Source organism: Sus scrofa, chromosome 2, assembly GCF_054392235.1.
Source record: "Sus scrofa isolate SSC_HxYL_T2T_F1_AM1 chromosome 2, Sscrofa_HxYL_maternal_Yorkshire_Landrace_v2.0, whole genome shotgun sequence".
Taxonomy (NCBI): Eukaryota; Metazoa; Chordata; class Mammalia; order Artiodactyla; family Suidae; genus Sus; species Sus scrofa.
Window position 1 is genome coordinate 102,617,573 of NC_139384.1, and position 19,302 is coordinate 102,636,874.

General features: G+C 32.8%; 1 protein-coding gene across 2 annotated transcripts in view; it reads right to left on the bottom strand.

Moving 5' to 3' along the window:
- The window catches only part of EDIL3 (EGF like repeats and discoidin domains 3), a 431,432-nt gene that overhangs the window by 25,685 nt on the left and 386,445 nt on the right, over nt 1-19,302 (bottom strand). For both annotated transcript variants that reach the window (XM_021084514.2, XM_005661542.4), the window contains one exon: nt 1,269-1,424. In XM_021084514.2, coding sequence (XP_020940173.1) covers nt 1,269-1,424 — 156 coding nt within the window. The remainder of the gene's footprint in view (nt 1-1,268; nt 1,425-19,302) is intronic.

The following is a 19,302-nucleotide window of genomic DNA, read 5'->3' on the forward strand; positions in this document are numbered from 1 at the left end:
CTATGCAAGGATTTTGGTATTATAGATGCACCTTTTCAGTGAATATTACACATAGATTATAGATGAAAATACTTATCTGAAAATTAATTCCAAGCACTGTATAACTTATGAAGTTAAAAATTTCATCATATGGAATATATTTGCATTCTTCACGCATCAAAATGCCTACTATAAAAGGTGGAAACAACTAAATTAGTTACTTCCTATAAATTATAGCAGATACTTGTCTACAGCTAAAAAAATTGAAGATATTTTTACAAGATATCCCAAATTCATCAAAGGTGTAACTGATTATAAAACATGCCATTATTTTATGTTCTTCTAGAAAGTAGTAAGGGCTTCCAATTGAATTCTGACATTGAGCTATACCAATTTCTGAGATGTCGAAGTGCTATATGTGCATGTGTTTTGAGATGTTAAGTAAATGTGTTTGTCCTGAGATGCTAAATGGTTGTGTACTGAGATGTTAAAAGGTAAACAGGTGTGGCTTTTGTAATCTAAACCTAAATAAATTTTGGGCAAACTGAATTCAAATGTTGTAGACTCACTGAAATGGACATTCCAGTCTTAGTATTTCCAGGAAAATTTAAATCCTCTACCTCACATACCTGAAGAAAGACATTCCCATCCTTTCTATTGGTTAATAATACAATAATAGTAAGGGAATAAAAGGGTTACATAAAATGTAAAAAAAAATCATTATTAATTCAGAAATGTTTAACGCACATGAAAGTATATTGTTTTCCCAAAAATCACTGAACTGAGAGACTTTGTTTCTGTTGATGTCTTCAGGAAGCTACGGTTCTCTGCACAAAGACTAAGCAACAAATTCATTCAACTTCATTAATCTAAGCCCACATTTTAACATCTGATCCAATTAGTTATTGATATCACTCTCCAGAACTTTTATTCTCTAGGACATTTAAAGAGTAGATACTATAAAAAGATGTTAAACACAGTAACAACTTTTAGAAAAACATGTAGCAATTATATGTGTAGAAGTTTAGGTGCATTGATATGCACTGATCATTATAATATTAAAATACAGATTACACAGGTCAAAAAAATTAAACAAACCCATGCATTAAAATGCAATTAAGGAAACTGAGCAGAGAAACATCCCTATTTTAATTTCAATGAGCTAGTATAATAAGCAAACCTGTTTATGTCTATAATTATAATCCTATAATCCTAGTTATCAAAACAATCAAGGAAGCAAAAATGTGCAATAACGTACCATCCACTTCTGCATCACCAGGATGACTTACCTTATCTTTTCTTTGCTTTTCATCCTGGTATACTGTCCAGTGCTCTCCATCATTGCTGTAAGCCAGTTTGTAGGAGCCTACAAACTGCACGTGACCAAAATCCTTAGCTCCTTGTGTAATAATGCCAGTCACTTTGGTAGGAACCAGAAGATCCACCTAAGAAAAAGAAAAGGTATAATTTAAATGCTGCAGCAGAGTCCATTATAAATACACAGTTCTCTTGAATCCAGGAGATTAAGAAATATCTAAGTTAAAGCCAAAAATCTACTTGATTATTTGTATTTATAAACAGATGACTGACTCTATTATTGGCTTGTAGTTTTGACTGTCCTACTGGCACCTAGTTTTAAACCTAAACAACCATTTTGAGCATTTTAAAATAAAATGATGGTAGAGTTCCTGCTGTGGTGCAATAGGATCAGCAGTGTCTCCGGAATGCTGGGACACAGGTTTGACGTCCTGTCCAGCACAGTGGTTAAGGATTGGGTGTTGCCACAGCTGCAACACCAACTGTGGCTTTGGCCCAGAGTGGCCAAAAAATTAAAAAAATAATAATAAAATACCACACAATAAAATAAAACGATGGTTATGTCAAACTACCAATCAATTTTATATTAAACTGATTCATCTCGTGTGAGGTTTTTGTGTAACTGAGATAGTACAGAACTGGCAAGACTGACCTTGAAACTAATCATTATCTCCCAGGGCTTGTGCTTATAATTCAATTTCTGACTTTACTGGTCAATTCAATAATAATAAAAATAAAATTGCAGCTGTGTACATATCAGGAACAAGAGTAATATTTGATGTTCCATAATTAAATAGGAAATATAAAGTCAACCCTGTTTCCATGAATTTTAAGCAGTTCAGTAACATATAATGAAAAAATAGTAATCATTGTCCAATGAAAATCCTTTTTCAGAAAACTACAATCCTAAAAGTATTGAATAGGAAGTCAAATATTCTTCATGAATAAAAGAGAATTAAAACATGCATTCCAGACTTGTGGGATCTGTGATCATAATGTGCTCATTCTTGCAAAATATATATTAAAGAGCCTAAGGCTCATGGTGATTTAGTAAGCATTAAAGTCATCAACTGCAAAATTGAAACACAAAAGATAGGGATTTTCATCAAAGAAGAATATATAATACTGACTAGTGTAGTATTTTCCCTCTTTGTTCTCTGATGCACGTGTCTTTTTCTTAAATTTTATGATGCTAATTAAAAGAAAAATTATAGGAAACTTTGTTTTTCATGTGGACAATTCTTAAAAGGCCTTTACAATTTGTTGTATTAATGTTCCTTGATCTATAGCTTCCTCTTTTCTGACAATAGCCACCTACTTCCTATGACTAAATGCCCTGCAACATCCTTGATTTTATCATTTTCAACTGTCATGACCCCATGTGTGACCTTGGTGGCTTTCAACCACTATGACCTTTTGTTTCTATTTCAGGTTCTTCATCCTGAGAGATGTTTGTAGCCACAAATAGACAGTCATGGGTCAGACACAGGCCAGGAAGGAGAAAAGGGATCTAGGGAGAATGTACTGAATAGACCATATTGAGTGATATAGATGTTCATCAATAAATAGATGAAAAAAGTTCCCAATGTTTCACAGCCGAGGTGTGTATTTCTTAAAAAATTCAAATGGGCTTTTTGCCCACTTTTTGGAACATTTGTTAAAGACATTTTGCTCAAGTTGGACAGTGGATTGAGACAGAAAACTACCTGTAATGCTGTATTAAAGTATTCTAGAAAGTTTATAAAAATTATAAAATATTTTATTGTCGGAATTTTCCAAACATGTATTATGTCATCTAAGATATCTTGGGTGTCCAGCAGCAATGCAGCCTGACAAACTATGATATCCTGGGAAGAAAACTTGCTGCTTTCCTATATGTCTTGATTCTGCTTAACACTCTTGTATGGTATGGTATTATCTCCACTTTAGAGGGAACAGATGCCTAGGGAGTTAACATAACATGGCGTGTGACCTAAAGATAAACAATAAAGGGAGGATTTCAGATTCAAATGCAAGTGTTTGATTCGAAATTCCACCACAAATATGAATTCCCACTGGATGATTTATTCCCATTCTCTGTGACCATCTCAGAAATTTCTGAAGAATCTGAAAGCCTTTCTTACCACACTCATTGAACTTACAGCAACTCTAAGTCCCAAATAAAAACAATCCTGGCTTTACAATATTAGGGGAGCCCTGTCTTTCAACATGAATTTCCTCTCTGTTCTTTAGCTGTCTGGACTTAAAAATATGGATTGCTTTTGGTGTCCTAAATCCAAATCTAATTGCACAGAAACTTCTAGACATAACCGCTGATCTTCAAAATGCTCTTACTGTTGCTGACACTCAATAAATGGGGAAAAAAAAAAATCTAACAGTACTCTGAGTCACTGTGCTGTCGTCAAGGCTATAAACACACAGGAACTCAAACTGTCACCAGGAATACAAACACCTCCAATGGAGACTTCACTGCCTAAACATCTATATGTCCTAAGCTAAGATGACCCAATGAGGGGTCTTATAACCTCTTTTTCTGTGGTATTTCTTAAAGTCAGCTGGCTTTCCTACTGGGTGGAGATGTTTTCTCCTTCAGTTGTGTGTCTTGGCTCTTTCTAACAGATCTGTTTTTTTCCCCCACTCTAACTGCTCCCCTTCTCTAGCTTTTTTTTTTTTTTTTTTGATCTAGAAATGTTTTTCTTTTTTGTTCCAGTTAACTCCTCGATTTAAATAGTCAGCAATCTGTTTCAAGCTGGATTTTGTCCTAAAATTTGCCACATTATAAACTTAGAAGACCAGGCCTAAGCAAAGCTTCTTTCAGTATAAAAATAATAAGCGTCCCACACTTAACATGAGGTTGCTGCAACAGGGATGTACAGATCTCACTCCGAGAAACTGTGAAGGGACACGTCACTCTTGTGTTCAGCATGCAGGATTATCCCAGAAAAGCCCATTCTTCTGGACCTCTGCCTACCCTTGGCCTAGGACCACTCTGCCCTCTTGCAGCTTCTCTGAATTGAAGTTGTCCTGCAAACCTGCTTCTGTTATTTTAGACCCTCACTTCCTGAGACTTGGCTTGGATAGAGCAGGTTATTTAGGGCACAAAGCTGGCACATGGGTAGACATCTGGCTCAGTGCACTGCACTTCATGTCTGGATCTGTATTAAAAGTGCCTTACATGTAACAGTCTCTCAATAAAACTTTTGCTGAATTGAGCTGGAACTACTTCCCAAGTATGTTTTATGGACAAAACCCATCCATGCTAAAGATACTGCAATATATCATAGCAGACAATGCTAGCTACTTTTCTCTTATTTCTCTACGTGATGTTACTGGCCACGAAAAGTGTCATAGTTGTAACAACGATTTTTACCGGGAAGGCAACTAATTAAAAATCCTCTCCAATTTCTGGGAATATGATTATGACAGCCAGCCTATTCTAGTGGAGCTGAATGATCTGGGTTCATAAACTGGCTCTACCTTTACTAGCTAAATGCCCTTGGGCAAGCTACTCTAACCTCTCTATAGTGCAATGCCCTCATCTGAAAAAATGAGGATAATATTAAGAATCAGTTAATTTTATTGGATGTTGTGCATTTCCACTCAAATATTAAGATTATATTACAATAGGGAACTAGTTCTAAAATAATATTTAGAGAAAATTAGACTCCAAATAATAGTGAGTCACTTATTTCCTTTTAATGATAAGAGTGGAAAAAAAGGAGGATCTATAGAGAGAGAAGTTTAAGGATATACATAGAAGTAAAGAATGAAGTATTGCATGAGTGTTATGTAGGAATATGACTTTTTTTTTGTCATCAAACATCCCAAAATGTTCTAGCAAAGCATACATATTTCTAGAGTGTCTAAATTAGAAAAAGAATGTAGAAAAACTCAGAGCCTTTGTTTAAGAAAGGTCAAGGTAAACTATATGTCAGATAATCTGCTTAACACCCTGACGGGAGACAGGGCAGACCAAGGAAAGTCAGTTGATTTTCATGGAGACGTTCTTAAAGGGGTGAGGAAAATGAAAAGTGATACAGATAAATGATGCGCAAGAAAAGTGAACAAAAAGACCGCAGAGATGTAACACAGAAATATGCAAAATACTCAAAAAGAGATTTACCATAGAAATATGCCTTTCAGGCGCATCAACAATGTTCTAGTTTTTACTTTTATGTTATATCAGTTAAATATATCAGGATGACATGTTTTATAACTTCATGGAGCTTTGTAAAGTTAACGCATTAAACAAAAATACTTTAAAGCCAATATAATTATCTATTTAAAAATTGAATTATAGGCAAAATATTTAGACATTTTGGTTTCAATAAAACATTTTTACTTGAAAAGCCATGAAATTACTGCATATAATCCTAGCTACATTTAAAGCGCATGCTGGCATACTTTGTTTCATTGCACTTTGCAGGTATTGCGTTTCTTACAAATTGTAGTTTTTTGGCAACCCTGCCTTAAGCAAGGCTAACAGAGCCATTTTCCCAACAGCATTTGCTCACATTGTATCTCTTGTGTGACATTTTGTAATTCTTACAAGATTTCAAACTTTTCATTATTATCATATTCATTACAGCGATCTGTAATCAATGATCTTTGATGCTACTATTATGATTTGCTAAAGGCTCAGATGATTAGTAGTTTTTAGCAATAAAGTATTTTTTAACTAATATGCGGCATATTGTGTTTTGAGACATGACGCTATCACACAGTTAATAGAATACAGTACATAAACACAACTTTTACATGCACTGGAAAACCAAAAAAATCATGTTACTTGCTTTATTGCAATGGTCTGGAATTGACTTCACAATATCTTCAAGTTATACCTATAATTAATTATATTTGGCATTTGCACATTTTTGGTTATCATATATTGGTCACACTTTTCCTCATGTTTGCAGGCCTTCTAATTAATATGATCAACTCAGGATGAAATATTATCCAGCCCCTGTATCTGATATGATTTAGTATCCCTAAGATTATAGGTTCAAATACTATAAGATTATAGGTTACAATACAATAGAGGCCTGGGAATACACTTTTTCCAGCACCCATGATTGCATTCCTCCTCTTACTAAAAAAGTTTTAATTTCCAATAACATTTAAAAACATTTAAAGTAGCGATTACATTTCCCATATTGAATTTTAAAAATATGAACACTAATACAAAAAAAAAATCCCATAAAATAACCTTTCAAAGGAGAGAGGGAATATTCTGGGTTTTTCTGTTTTATGGTGTACCTTTTACATGTAAAACTGATCATAGTACATGTATGGTGCTACAGTGCTATAAATAAGTCTTCTATGCTCAGGTGATCACTTAGGAGCATATTTTACAGAACACAAGGCATATTGTAGACATACCCAATATACAGGCATCATATGCCCTGGATTTAGGATTGAGATAATTCCCTATTTAACAATTACCTGCAATTATGATATGAACAACTGCATATGTCAACCTGAGCTGCACCCCATGATTGCTGTCAGCTCATGACTATTAACTTTTTAAAAGAATTTGTTTAGAGTCATGTAGGTAGTTAAAGTCTTTTTTTTTTTTTTTTTCTTTTTTAGGGCTGCACTTGTGACCTACACCACAGCTCATGGAAACGTGGGATCCTAACCCACTGGGTGAGGCCAGGGATTGAACCCACATCCTCATGGATACTAGTCCAGTAAGCAACCCATTGAGCCACAACAGGAACTCCTCAAGTGCATATTTTAACTAAGGGTGGAAGATAGCATAACTATGAACATTTTACATTTAACATTTTTATTTTAAAAATATTTCTCAATATTAAATACATGCCATGAAGAAAATTGAGAAATACAGAGATGATTAAAAAACAACTCCTTCTCACCATTAGGTACAATCAATGCTTTTCATCCCCCGTAAATGTGGATATTTTAGACAAATTTGTTGTATTTGGCATTTAAACAATATTATTGGTTACCAGGTGTTGGTTACACTTTTAGTCCATATTTTCTGTTCATTTATTCTTAATATTTCACTAGAAATTCTCTGTCAATAAACTATTTTTGTCTTTTTTTCTATCCTAACAAGCCATTTTAAGAATTTACCACATTTTATTTACTGTAAAACATTTACTCCTCCCTGTATCCTTAAATTTTCTATTAAAATTAATACATTTATAAAATCCTAGTCTTTTCATTTGCTCACATATCTCATTTACATAAGATTAATTCATAGCATTTGGTCAAATGCTATTAATTCATAGCATTTGGTCAAAGAATTCTAAACAACAGTAATAAACAGTTGTATTTCAGATGGGGTGAAGAGATAAAAAATCCAGATAAAATAAGCAAAACTCTATAATCCAGAGTTAATTCTTATTAACCTCTTTATATTCATATTTGCAGACATTTCTTATTTTCATATAGCTTCATGAAAACAAGCTCACAATATATATGTGGTTTTATAACTTGCATGTAAATATTTTTATATTTAAATAATAATAATACTTCGTAATGGCTTTGTATCACTCTTACAGATATACAAAGAAACATGAAAATTATTTGGCCAGTCCCCAATTAGTATTACTTTAATTTGTTTCCAATTCTTTTTCATCGATAAAAACCAATAGAACTCCTATGTGTATTTATCTTTGTATACAGATATACAAAGAAACATGAAAATTATTTGGCAGTCCCCAATTAGTATTACTTTAATTTGTTTCCAATTCTTTTTCATCGATAAAAACCAATAGAACTCCTATGTGTATTTATCTTTGTATACAGATATACAAAGAAACATGAAAATTATTTGGCAGTCCCCAATTAGTATTACTTTAATTTGTTTCCAATTCTTTTTCATCGATAAAAACCAATAGAACTCCTATGTGTATTTATCTTTGTATACAGATATACAAAGAAACATGAAAATTATTTGGCAGTCCCCAATTAGTATTACTTTAATTTGTTTCCAATTCTTTTTCATTGATAAAAACCAATAGAACTCCTATGTGTATTTATCTTTGCTCATTGCTTTTAGTCATGAAGGACCTGACATTGTTTCATTGTTTCATTTGTTTCAGAAAAATTGCCTACTTTCCAGCTGTGATATATGATTTTTTTTCTCTACACAGCCACTAATTCTATGTTTCATGTCATTTTATATTTTTAATAATTTGAAAAATGTCATTTTTTACATTTAATACACATAAATGGTGACAGTGGCATAATTTACATCCCCCTAATTGTTCAGTCTCACTAATAATATGTAGTACTATTAATGTCTTTTTAGTATCCTTTATCTGTTAGTATCCTTTATCTGTTACCTCTGGAAGTAGAGATTTTCTTGTTGCTTTGTGGAATTATTTGGCTCCTGTTACATTTACATTTTTCTCCAGTTACATCCATATTGGCTCCTGTTACATTTATCTCATTTTTCCTAATTTGCTAGATTGTTTAATTTTTTTTTTGACATACAAGTTTTTAATTTTCCTATACACAAAGCTATCAATCACTCCTTTTGTGATTGCATATCTTTGAATGTCTAAGTTGACTTTTTACTTAGATTAGTTAATGATTTACATGTTTTCCTATAATTTCTTCTGGGTCTTCTAAGTTTTTCTTCCTCCGTCCTTCCCCCCCCAATTCCCTCCCTCCCTCCCTCCCCTCTTCTCTTTCTTCTTTCCTTTTAACATGTAAATCGTCTTGGCTTATGTATATATATGATGTGACATAAGGTTCATACTTTATTTTTTTTTATAAAAACATAATTTTCTCAACACTTTTTGTAGAATAATCCATTTATTTTTTTGTTTTTGTTTCCCCCCCCATCTGGTTGATAGTTAAAGGTCTGCCCTTTATTGTTGAAATTAATACTACAAATTATCATCATCATTATATACCAGGATGTCTTGGTGAGAGTATCTTTCACTGCTTTTGAATAGACTAAAGTGGATTCATTCAAGTTATAGACTCATTTGGGGGTGAGGGAGGTGTGCTCAAAAACTTTTCCTGTTTTATATTAAAATGTTGCTTCTGCTTCTTTTGGTGTCTCCTACGAGAAGGTCAATTATCTAAAAACTGGCTCTTTACTTCTGATTTTTCCTATTTATAATATTGTCCCATCCATCATTTTAAAAATATTGTTTTCCTTTGTATTTTCAGGGTTTCTACATTTTGTCCTCAATATTATGGATTTAATTTTAGTTAATGGAATTTCTACTGCTAAATTTTTAAATTTCCTTGAAATGAATAATTTAAGATCTGTCCCTCATCATCTCAGCATTCATCTCATTCTCTTGCTCAAGGAGAAAATACCTTTATGTATATTCTAGTAATCTGTTGTTTCTGTCAAAATTTTTCCACTTTTACAGTTTTATTCATACCTTTTAAATAATTTCTATCCTTCTCCGTTTTTGCATATTTTAAAGCCCAATATAATCCTGTTTTACTTTCTCTTACTTGAACAGAGAGAGAACAGTCCTGGTATTTGCCAGTACACTGGTCCTAAGTGTTCCCCATTGTCTCTCGTAATCTATCAGGCTGTCGTGTGAATTCTTTCTGACCTTCAGATAGCAACACCATCAAAGGCCTTGTTAACAGTGCCCAGCAGACATTTAGGCAGTAGAGCTTAGCTGGTCTGAAGGATGAACCTGTCTTACTCTTTGCTGTTTATCCTCTAAATGCCAGAAAGTTAACTTATTTTCTTGATAATATAAAATCCAAAGCCTTCTCTTACTATATGTAAAATCACAGTGGCAGCCAACTTGGTCTCTGTTGTTCACCAGTCACCTGGCAAACACAAGGGGTGTGTGTGTGTGTGTGTGTGTATGTTTTGAATGTAGGGTTTCATATTTTAGGATTCAGTGAACTAACATGTAGCCAACATGTTTCCTATTCCACTTTACCAGGTTTGTGTTATGGGGAAAATAGGTGTGATGGGACATTGGGAAGCAGAGTTCTGTCTACAGCATGCAGGTTCTGGCTATAGTAAGGTGACTTCTTGGTCTTCAGTCCTCAGGGCAGGTTCTGGGTCTTGACCATTTCTGTTCTGATTCAGATGTTGGAATCCTTACACTGTAGTTACAGGAAACTCTTCCCAGAGCCTGGAAAGTCACTGACTGGCTTATATTTGTATGCATACTTTATGGATGATAAGAAGGAAATCAAAGACTGCAGGAGTCACAGTTGAGAAGTTGATTATGATAAAATAGTGGAACTGATTTTCTGATAAGCTCACCATAGGCTCAAAGAAGGTCTGCTTTCTCAGCTCCAAAGGAATGCTCCAAATGTAGTTGTCATGAAAACATTTGAGAAAATTAACCCAGGTTTCACTAAAACTCTCTATGTAAAAATAGTTATAAAGCAAAGTCCATCCATCAGGATTTTCTCACTAAATCTCAAACAAGTTTAAAAGATAAAAATAAAGGTAGCGAAAAAGAAACTAAAAATCACACAAACATATGGAGAGACATATGGATTTGAAGAATCAGTATTGTTAAAATGACCATACTTCTCAGGGCGATCTATAAATTCAATGCAATTCCTATCAAATTACCAATGGCATTTTTAACGGAACTACAACAAATAATTTAAAAATTTATATGGAAACACAAAAAACCCTGAATAACCAAAATATTCTTGAGAAAGAAGAATGGAGCTGGAGGAATTACACTCCCTACTTCAGACTATAGTTCAAAACTATAGCCATCAAAAAACTATGGTACTGGCACAAAAACAGACACAAAGATGAATGGAACAGGATAGAAAGCTGAGAAATAAACTCACACATCTATGGTCAATTAATCTATAACGAAGGCAAGAATATACAATAGGGAACAGACAGTCCCTTAAGTAAGTAGACAGCTACATGTAAAAGAATGAATTTAGAACATTCTCTAGTACCTTATGCAAAACAACCTGAAAAGGAATTGAAGACCTAAATGTAAAGCCAGATACTATAAAACTCCTAGAGGAAAACAGAGATAGAACACTCTTAGAATAAATTGGAGCAGTATTTTTTTGATCCCTCTCCTAGATTAGAGGCAATAAAAGCAAAAATAAATGAGACCTAAGTTAAAATAAACAAAATGAAAAGACAACCTACTTCTCAGGGTGATCTATAAATTCAATGCAATTCCTATTAAATTGGAGATTAAAAGATATACAAAGTACTATATATAAAAACAGATAAATTGGAGATTTGATAGGAATTGCAAATGGGAGAAAATATTTGCAAATGATGCAACCAACAATGACTTAATTTCAAAAATATACAAAATCTCATAAAGCTCAATATCCAAAAACAAACAATCTGATCAAAAAAGGACAGAAGACCTAAGTAGACATTTCTCCAAGGAAGACATAGAGACAGCCAACAGGCATATGAAAAGTTCAATATCACTAATTATTAGAGAAATGCAAATCAAAACTACAATGAAGTACCATATCACAACCGTCAGATTGGCCATCACCAAAAAGTCTAAAAATAGCAAATGCTGGAGACAGTGTGGAGTAAAAGGAACCCTCATACATTATTGGAAGGGATGTAAATTAGTGCAGCCACCATGTAGAACAGTATGGAGGTTCTTTAAATTCCAAAAACAGAGTTACTATACTATCTGCAATCCCACTCCTGGGTATCCCTCTGGAGAAAACCATAATTTTAAAATATGTCTTAAAATTTTTTCAGCAGTACTATTTATAAGAACCCCAATGTTCTCAGCAGTACTATTTATAATAACAAGGAAGCAACCTAAGTGTCCATCAACAAATGAATGGATGAAGAAGATGTGGTATATATTCATGATAGAATATTACTCAGCCATAAAAAAGAATTAAATAATGTCATTTGGAGCAACATGGAGAGACTTAAAGATTCTCATACCAAGTGAAGAAAGTCAGACAGTGAATGATGAATATCATATGATATCACTTACATATGAAATCTAAAAAAATGATACATATGAACTTATTTACAAAATAGAAACAGACTCACAGATAGAAAAAAAACTTAAAGTTACCAAAGGAGAAAGGAGAGATACATTGGAAATTTGGGATTAACACTTATACAAAGTACTATATATAAAAACAGATCAACAATAAGGATCTATTATAAAGCACAGGGAACTATATTCAATGTCATGTAATAACCTATAATGTAAAAGCATATGAAAAGTTGTGCAGCAGGCACGTACACCTGAAACATTGTAAATTGACTATACTTCAATACAAAGGTAAAAACAACTACAATTATAAAATTCACAATTAATAAAATAATATTACAAGAATTATATCTAATGCCCTTGCATTGATTTACTTAAATCCTGATGTATAAAGGGAAAATAAAATAACTTGATTTTCTTCTTTTTTAGAGTAGACTTTTGAAATAGTTTATATAAATTTTATTTTTTGGGTTGTTTTAAAAAATCATTCTCAAACAACTACTGTTACAAGTAACTAAAAGTGACATCAAATTAACAGATAAGCTATTATCCAATAATTCCAAATCCTATGTCAGAAACACAAAAACATATTTGAAGAAAAATGTAAAACTTAGAAAATATTTAGGGGAAAGGATCATACTTTTCTCACTGGGTTACGGAAAGTGAAGTTTTTGCTGCGTAAATAAAAAAATTAGATCACCCTGAGAAAGTAGAATCACAGATTTCTTTTATCTTTCAAGCCTGATTTTGATTTGGCTAGGAATTTTGAATTAGTCCATGAACAAAAATTCAGGGTAGTGATTAAGTGAATTAGTCTCTGAATTGTTAAAGTAATTATTAATTGATTAATGGAGGCTTAATACAAGTCTTTGATCAAAGAGCATGATGATATCCAATAAAAGTTATTTAGATACTTTAATTATAGCTGGGCCAACACCCAAATGAAGTAGAAGACAAAATTACCTGTAAATGATATGTAATTTAGAAAATAATAACATAGCTTTTAAGTAGAAATCAAAGTAGTTTTTAGTGCTTTCTGAAAGCACAGTGAGAGGAGAGCCTGGGCAGAATCTGGGTCAGCATCTTGTTAGAAAGCTGGAGATTCATTGAACTGGCATTCACTTCAGTAGCCAGAATCTGGTTGATCCCTTGAAAGAGCTGTTGAATATATACATATCTTTGACAGCTGCTTTACTGAATATAATTTTATCAAAGGCATTTGTGTTCTCTATAACCATTATATATCTTAGAGACTGACATTTACAAGCACAAAACATCTATACCCAAATATGTGTGTCAATATGTACATTTACATAAATCTTCTGGTCCTGTGACAAATAAGTGAAAAATCACAAGAACTCTGAAAATAAAACATCCACAGCACACAGTATACTGCAATGGCAAATCACAATGCATATCTTAAATATTTAGAGGGTCTTGAAAGCTAGGGAAGTTGACAGAAACCACAACACATTTTTATGCACCATACTTGCTGGAGGAGCTGTGCATTTCATGTTGATATAAAACGTTGTCATCCCCACAATTTGTAAATCATCTGTAGAGTCCTGTATATCATTATGTTTCATCAGATCCCATAAGCCTTAATTCTAGTTTTTTCAGTCTTAACTGGACAGGTGATGTTTTATCATGATTGATTTTTAGGCTTAAACAACAACAATGCCAAGAAACCCAGATGTAAATTTTCCCCTCTCATCTTTACAAAAGAAAGTGGAAAGGGGCATGGCCTCTCAGGAATGGGGATGAGGTCAGTGCTTGGAATTGCTTTGGGAAAATGGACCATCCATGTCAACAATTGAAAAACAGCCCAGGTCAGCAGGGAGACAACCACCGGAGGATCACAGGGTTAATTAAAAGCCATTGACACAGAAAGTGGTCTGCCCTAAAGGGTGCCTTCTAAAAAAACCCTTTTGTCCAGAGTATATGTTTCATATGGATAAAAAGATACAAATTATTTCCATTCAAATGCATAGTCAGTCAATAACATTGTCAGCATTTCATTTGTTTAAGAAGCAGAAGCCCAGCTCTGGCAAATCTGGCAGGCAGGGCTACCTAGTTTATCTGAAGGCCAGTCACCACAAATTATAATTGTCCTCTTAGGGAGTCTCATTAGAAGCCATGGCTATAGAGTCCCTCATGGAATATGCATAAAATCAACATGTTTTATTTATTTAATATATTGATGGTAGAATATCTATGTTCTTTTGCTGTTTCTGACATTGATTTTCATTTGTTTTTTCCCAAGTGGAAATAAGGAGCAGCTGTTCTATCTTTGAAATCTCAGTTTCATCCTTTAGGTCCCAATATTAATGCCCTATTTATTCTCCTCAACATAGTGTCCAAGGTCTTTTGCACTTATTAAGTGATAAAATATAAAACTGGGTGCTGAACTGGACTTTATTCTGATAAAGATGGACACTCTCTGAAGAACATCCCACAGTACAATATAGCCTGGAGAGATCTATAATGAAGCCCCAAATAGGTAAATGCCTAACAGTTATAATGATATGGCTCAATTATAAGGTATATGACTTTCACAAAGTATTTCTTCTTGACTGCATGTGGACAATAAGATGCTTCTACTCTTCTTTCAAGAAGTGACAGTATGTTTTCAGGACTCTCATATACATGCTTTTCATTTCTTTGTGCATTCAGCTCCAAACAATCTCATGTTTTTAAAATCACATTCTTTGACTCTAAAACTATTCATGCACTGTATTTTCTATTACTGTAAAATAGCTCATAAACCACAGCTTTAAATTAGGTATGGAATTAATACATCCCTCAGGGCAAATTCATTAAACTTACTTAATTCTTTTGTGTACATATTCAAGATTTTAAAAACTCTCCAAGTTATATTTCACTTCACTGAAATCCCACTTATGGATTTAAGTGAAGAATTTCATGAGATATCCCCCAGTGGTTGAACATTTTTGTAATAACTGTCCTTGATATCTCAGCTAAGACTTAGGCACAAAGCTTCTGACACTATAAATAAAGTTTGAAAAAAAACAGAAGTAAAATAAATAGAAAATTGAGGTGTAACTCCCTTTTATTTAAGTGCTTAAGGATCTTGAAATCCAAAGATATTTTAATGAAATTCTAACACTGATTTAAAGAAAAGATGCATCATGTAGAAATTATTAGACATCAGAGCATTTAAAGTATGATGTCAGAAAGTTATTTACAGTGGAATCAGTCAGCAAGGAAGTATAAAAACAAGAAGAAAAGTAAAAAATATTCATCCTCATAAACAACTCACAAGATTTGTCTCTTATCTTGTGGCTTGTCATACCTAAACAGATTATTTTGACATGTTTTTCCCATCATGGAGAAATCTGGTACAGTTCAAGAAATGTTGAAATACCTGTTAGTTTATAAATCAGAATATAAGCTTTGACATATTTATATGGTAAACAAAAATCACTATATGTCTAACCCAAATGACTTTCCCAAGTCACCCTTTTGGGGACACGCAGGCCAGAGGTCACAAATAAAATTTATTCCCTTTTTAATGGTTCTAGGTACTTTTGCCATAAGCATTTCTGCTGTAGACATCTCTGCCACAAATATTTTTGCCACATAACTAACTGGTTATAAAGCGATTTTGCCGTAAAAGATAAAAGTAACTAAAAATAAGAGGGATATTAAAAGGGACATAAATATGAAACAGGAAAATGAGTAACAAAATTAAAAAGACTTTATTATGAAATAGAAAATATTTGAATATATTTACAATGTGTGTAGATTCATAGCAATACTGTGCAAATAACATTTTTTTTTTTTTTTTGTGGGTTGTACCTACACACTTATCTTCCAAGTTTTTCATTCATGGCTCTTTTTTTTTTTGCTTGATTTGTCTCTCTGTTGGTCATCACACTGTTTCTTTTTCACTAAAACTTAGTACCTTATTAAGAGAAGTATCTGTTTCCAAATACTGGAATGCATATTTGTACTTGAGCCTTTATCCTACTGTGAAAGCCTCTACATTGTTGCTGGTTCTTTACATGCCCATTAATAATTGTTCTAAAATTCTAGGGGATATGTGGTCAGCTCTGCACCTTCCAAGGCCCTTGGCCTCTTCCTACTCCAACATAAAGTTTTTCAAAATAAGGAACCAAATCTTGAGCAAATTATCCTCATCTGTCAGTTTGATAAAGCTATTGGCAATATTTCTACGTTGAAGAAATACTAATGCATTTCAACCAGTTGAAACCAAACTGTTAAATCAGTCAGTTTTTTTTGTTTCCCTTTCATGGCAAAATTGCCTCACAGCCAATTAGTTACACAGCAAAAACATTTGTGAGAAAAATGCTTGCAGCAAAGGTGTTTATGGCAAAAAAAAACTTATGGTGAAAATTTTGGACATGCTTTTTTTTTTCTTTTTTAGCTGTTCCATGGCACATAGAGTTCCCAGGCCAGGGATCAGACCTGACCCACAGCTGTGACCTATGTAGCAGCACCTCATCCTTTAACCCACTGTGCTGGGCCGAGATCAAACCTGTGATCTGGTGCTGCGAAGACATTGATCCTGTTGTGCCATGGCAGGACCTCCTGGACATGCTTTTTAATACCCTGTATTCTGAAAAAGTGTGGCTCTGTACTGCATTACCTCCAACCCCTGTGTAGAGTAGCACTTTTAACACGTGACAGCAATTGACATAAATGATCACGTAGAGATTATGCTTTAGGAGCAAGACATGTCACTACTGTTAGGGAGACTGGAAGTTAAATTGTAAAGAATCATTCTGAAACAATATATTCTCTTGAAAACTTTCAGGTCACAATAACATCTTGTATTTTCAAGATGGAACAATAATTAAAAGTAATCCAACAATAAAGGCCCAGACATTAGAAGAATATGACTGACATTTCTGCACTGAGAATGCTTTTTGATATAGCTTTTTTTAAAAAAAATATATTTTGTTAGAATGAGGACTTTTCCTTCTATTATTTGTTTAAGAATTTAAAAATCATGAATAGGTGTTAGATTTTATTAAATTATATATCTCAGACTGAGATGATTATACAGATTTCTCCTTTACTTAATTAATACATCATGAGCAGCTATGAACCCAAGAAACCTGAGAACTATAACATTGATAATACCTATGTACATGTGTTCCACTGTCTTTCTGCTTCTCTCAACTGTGGTTACTCAGTCCTATATTTTCCATTATTTCACTGCTTTTTCAAACACAGTTTCATTAGATATGAGTGAACATCTAAATAATATTTGGTTGTACTTTTAAAATTCATTAAAAAATGTGATGTGGTAATCTCTGAGGACTTGCTGTTTTCATTCAATGTTATATTACTAAGATTTCATCTACATTTGTTTATAAAGTATATTTTAACAACTGTGTAATATTCCACATGTACATATAAGATAATATATTTACCAATTCTACTTTCATGAATATTTGATTATTTCCAGTTTTGTCTTTTAAAATCAATGCTATGAGACTCACAGATGCAGGGAAAAAGCAAGTGGTTACAAGTCTGGAGAGAGAGGGGAGGGGCAATATAGGGGTGGAGGAGTGGGAGGGACAAACTATTGGATGTAAGACAGGGTACAAGGATGCATTGTACAACACAAGGAATGTAGCCAATATTTGGCAATAACTGCAAATGGAATATACCTTTAATAATTGTATAAAAATTAAAACTAAGAAAAAATTAATGCTCTGTACTTGTCTTCTGGTATATATAGTATTCAAATTTTTTTTGTGTGACTATGTACCTATGGGTGGAATTTTTGGGTTGTAATGTACATAAATGTGCAATTTTATAAATAAGCTGAATGAGTTCTAAAATGATTTTATTAATTTACATGCCTACCAGCAAGATACATACATTCTTTGTCTTCAATTTACTATCTTGGTGATTAACATTAACAGATTTTTTTTTAAGATATATCATTTTATGTGTGCCTGAGATAAATCCTTTATTACTAGACATATTTAAAGCTCGATAGATTCCATTTAATAATGTTCTATTTACAACTTTTGCATTTTACAAGTGAGATTTTAGTATTGTATTTCTTGTACTTTTGCCCAATTTTGTAGCAGGAAACAATAACTTTATAAAGGAATTTGGGAAGATGTATTTCCCCTCTATTTTTTGCGGAATAGTTTGTATAACACAAAGGAGGTATATTTTTTGAAAGTCTGACTTGATATTGTTAACAATGGTAAATCTATGGCGGGGGATTCTTTTCTTTCTCAGTTTTTTGTATGTGATCTTTCTTGACCAGTCTTGAGTAAATACATTTTAGTAATATATCTTTTACTATAAATATGTATATATGTAAACATATATGTGTATATATACATATATATTTATATATAGATATATGAAGTAAATATGGCACAATGTTAATTTTTGTTAGATTGGGGTATTGCTCTCTATAAATAACTAAAATATTTTATAATTTTAAAAAAGCACAGTAGTAATCTTTCTATTTGTTTTTGCTTCTTAAGTAGTGTGTATGAAGTGAAAACTGGGGTAGACTTTATTAAAAAATATCTAATTTTCTCCAGTAATATTGACACTATGCATTTAGTTTTGTAATATACCTTCAAATACATTCAATATTCAAAGGAAAAGTAGTATCTTAGGTAACTTCTGAATATTTTTGAAGAAATTCTGCTTGCCCACAATGTTGTAACTCTAGGCCTAACAAAAACTAGTATACTTAAGTGTTTAAAATTAGAGTTCTTTATTTTTTGGCTTTTCATATAACTTCCTTTTATTACTGCAGCCATACTATTACCACTGAGCCTTTCATTTTAAAGAAAGATTTTGTTCTCGTAGCTGAATTTATTTTTTATAATTACTTTTCATTTTTCTGCATTTTTGCTACCTTTGGCATAGCTATACCAAACTCATGTAAACATGAACTAATGAAATATTTCATTAAATCTGAAATATTTCATAAGTTATATTAAAAATCTAGGTTTTTCATAATGACAGGTAAGAAAAGTAAATATAATTATGTTCTAGGTTATTTTCTTATTATAAGCTTTATGGAAAACAAAATCTAATGCAGAGATTT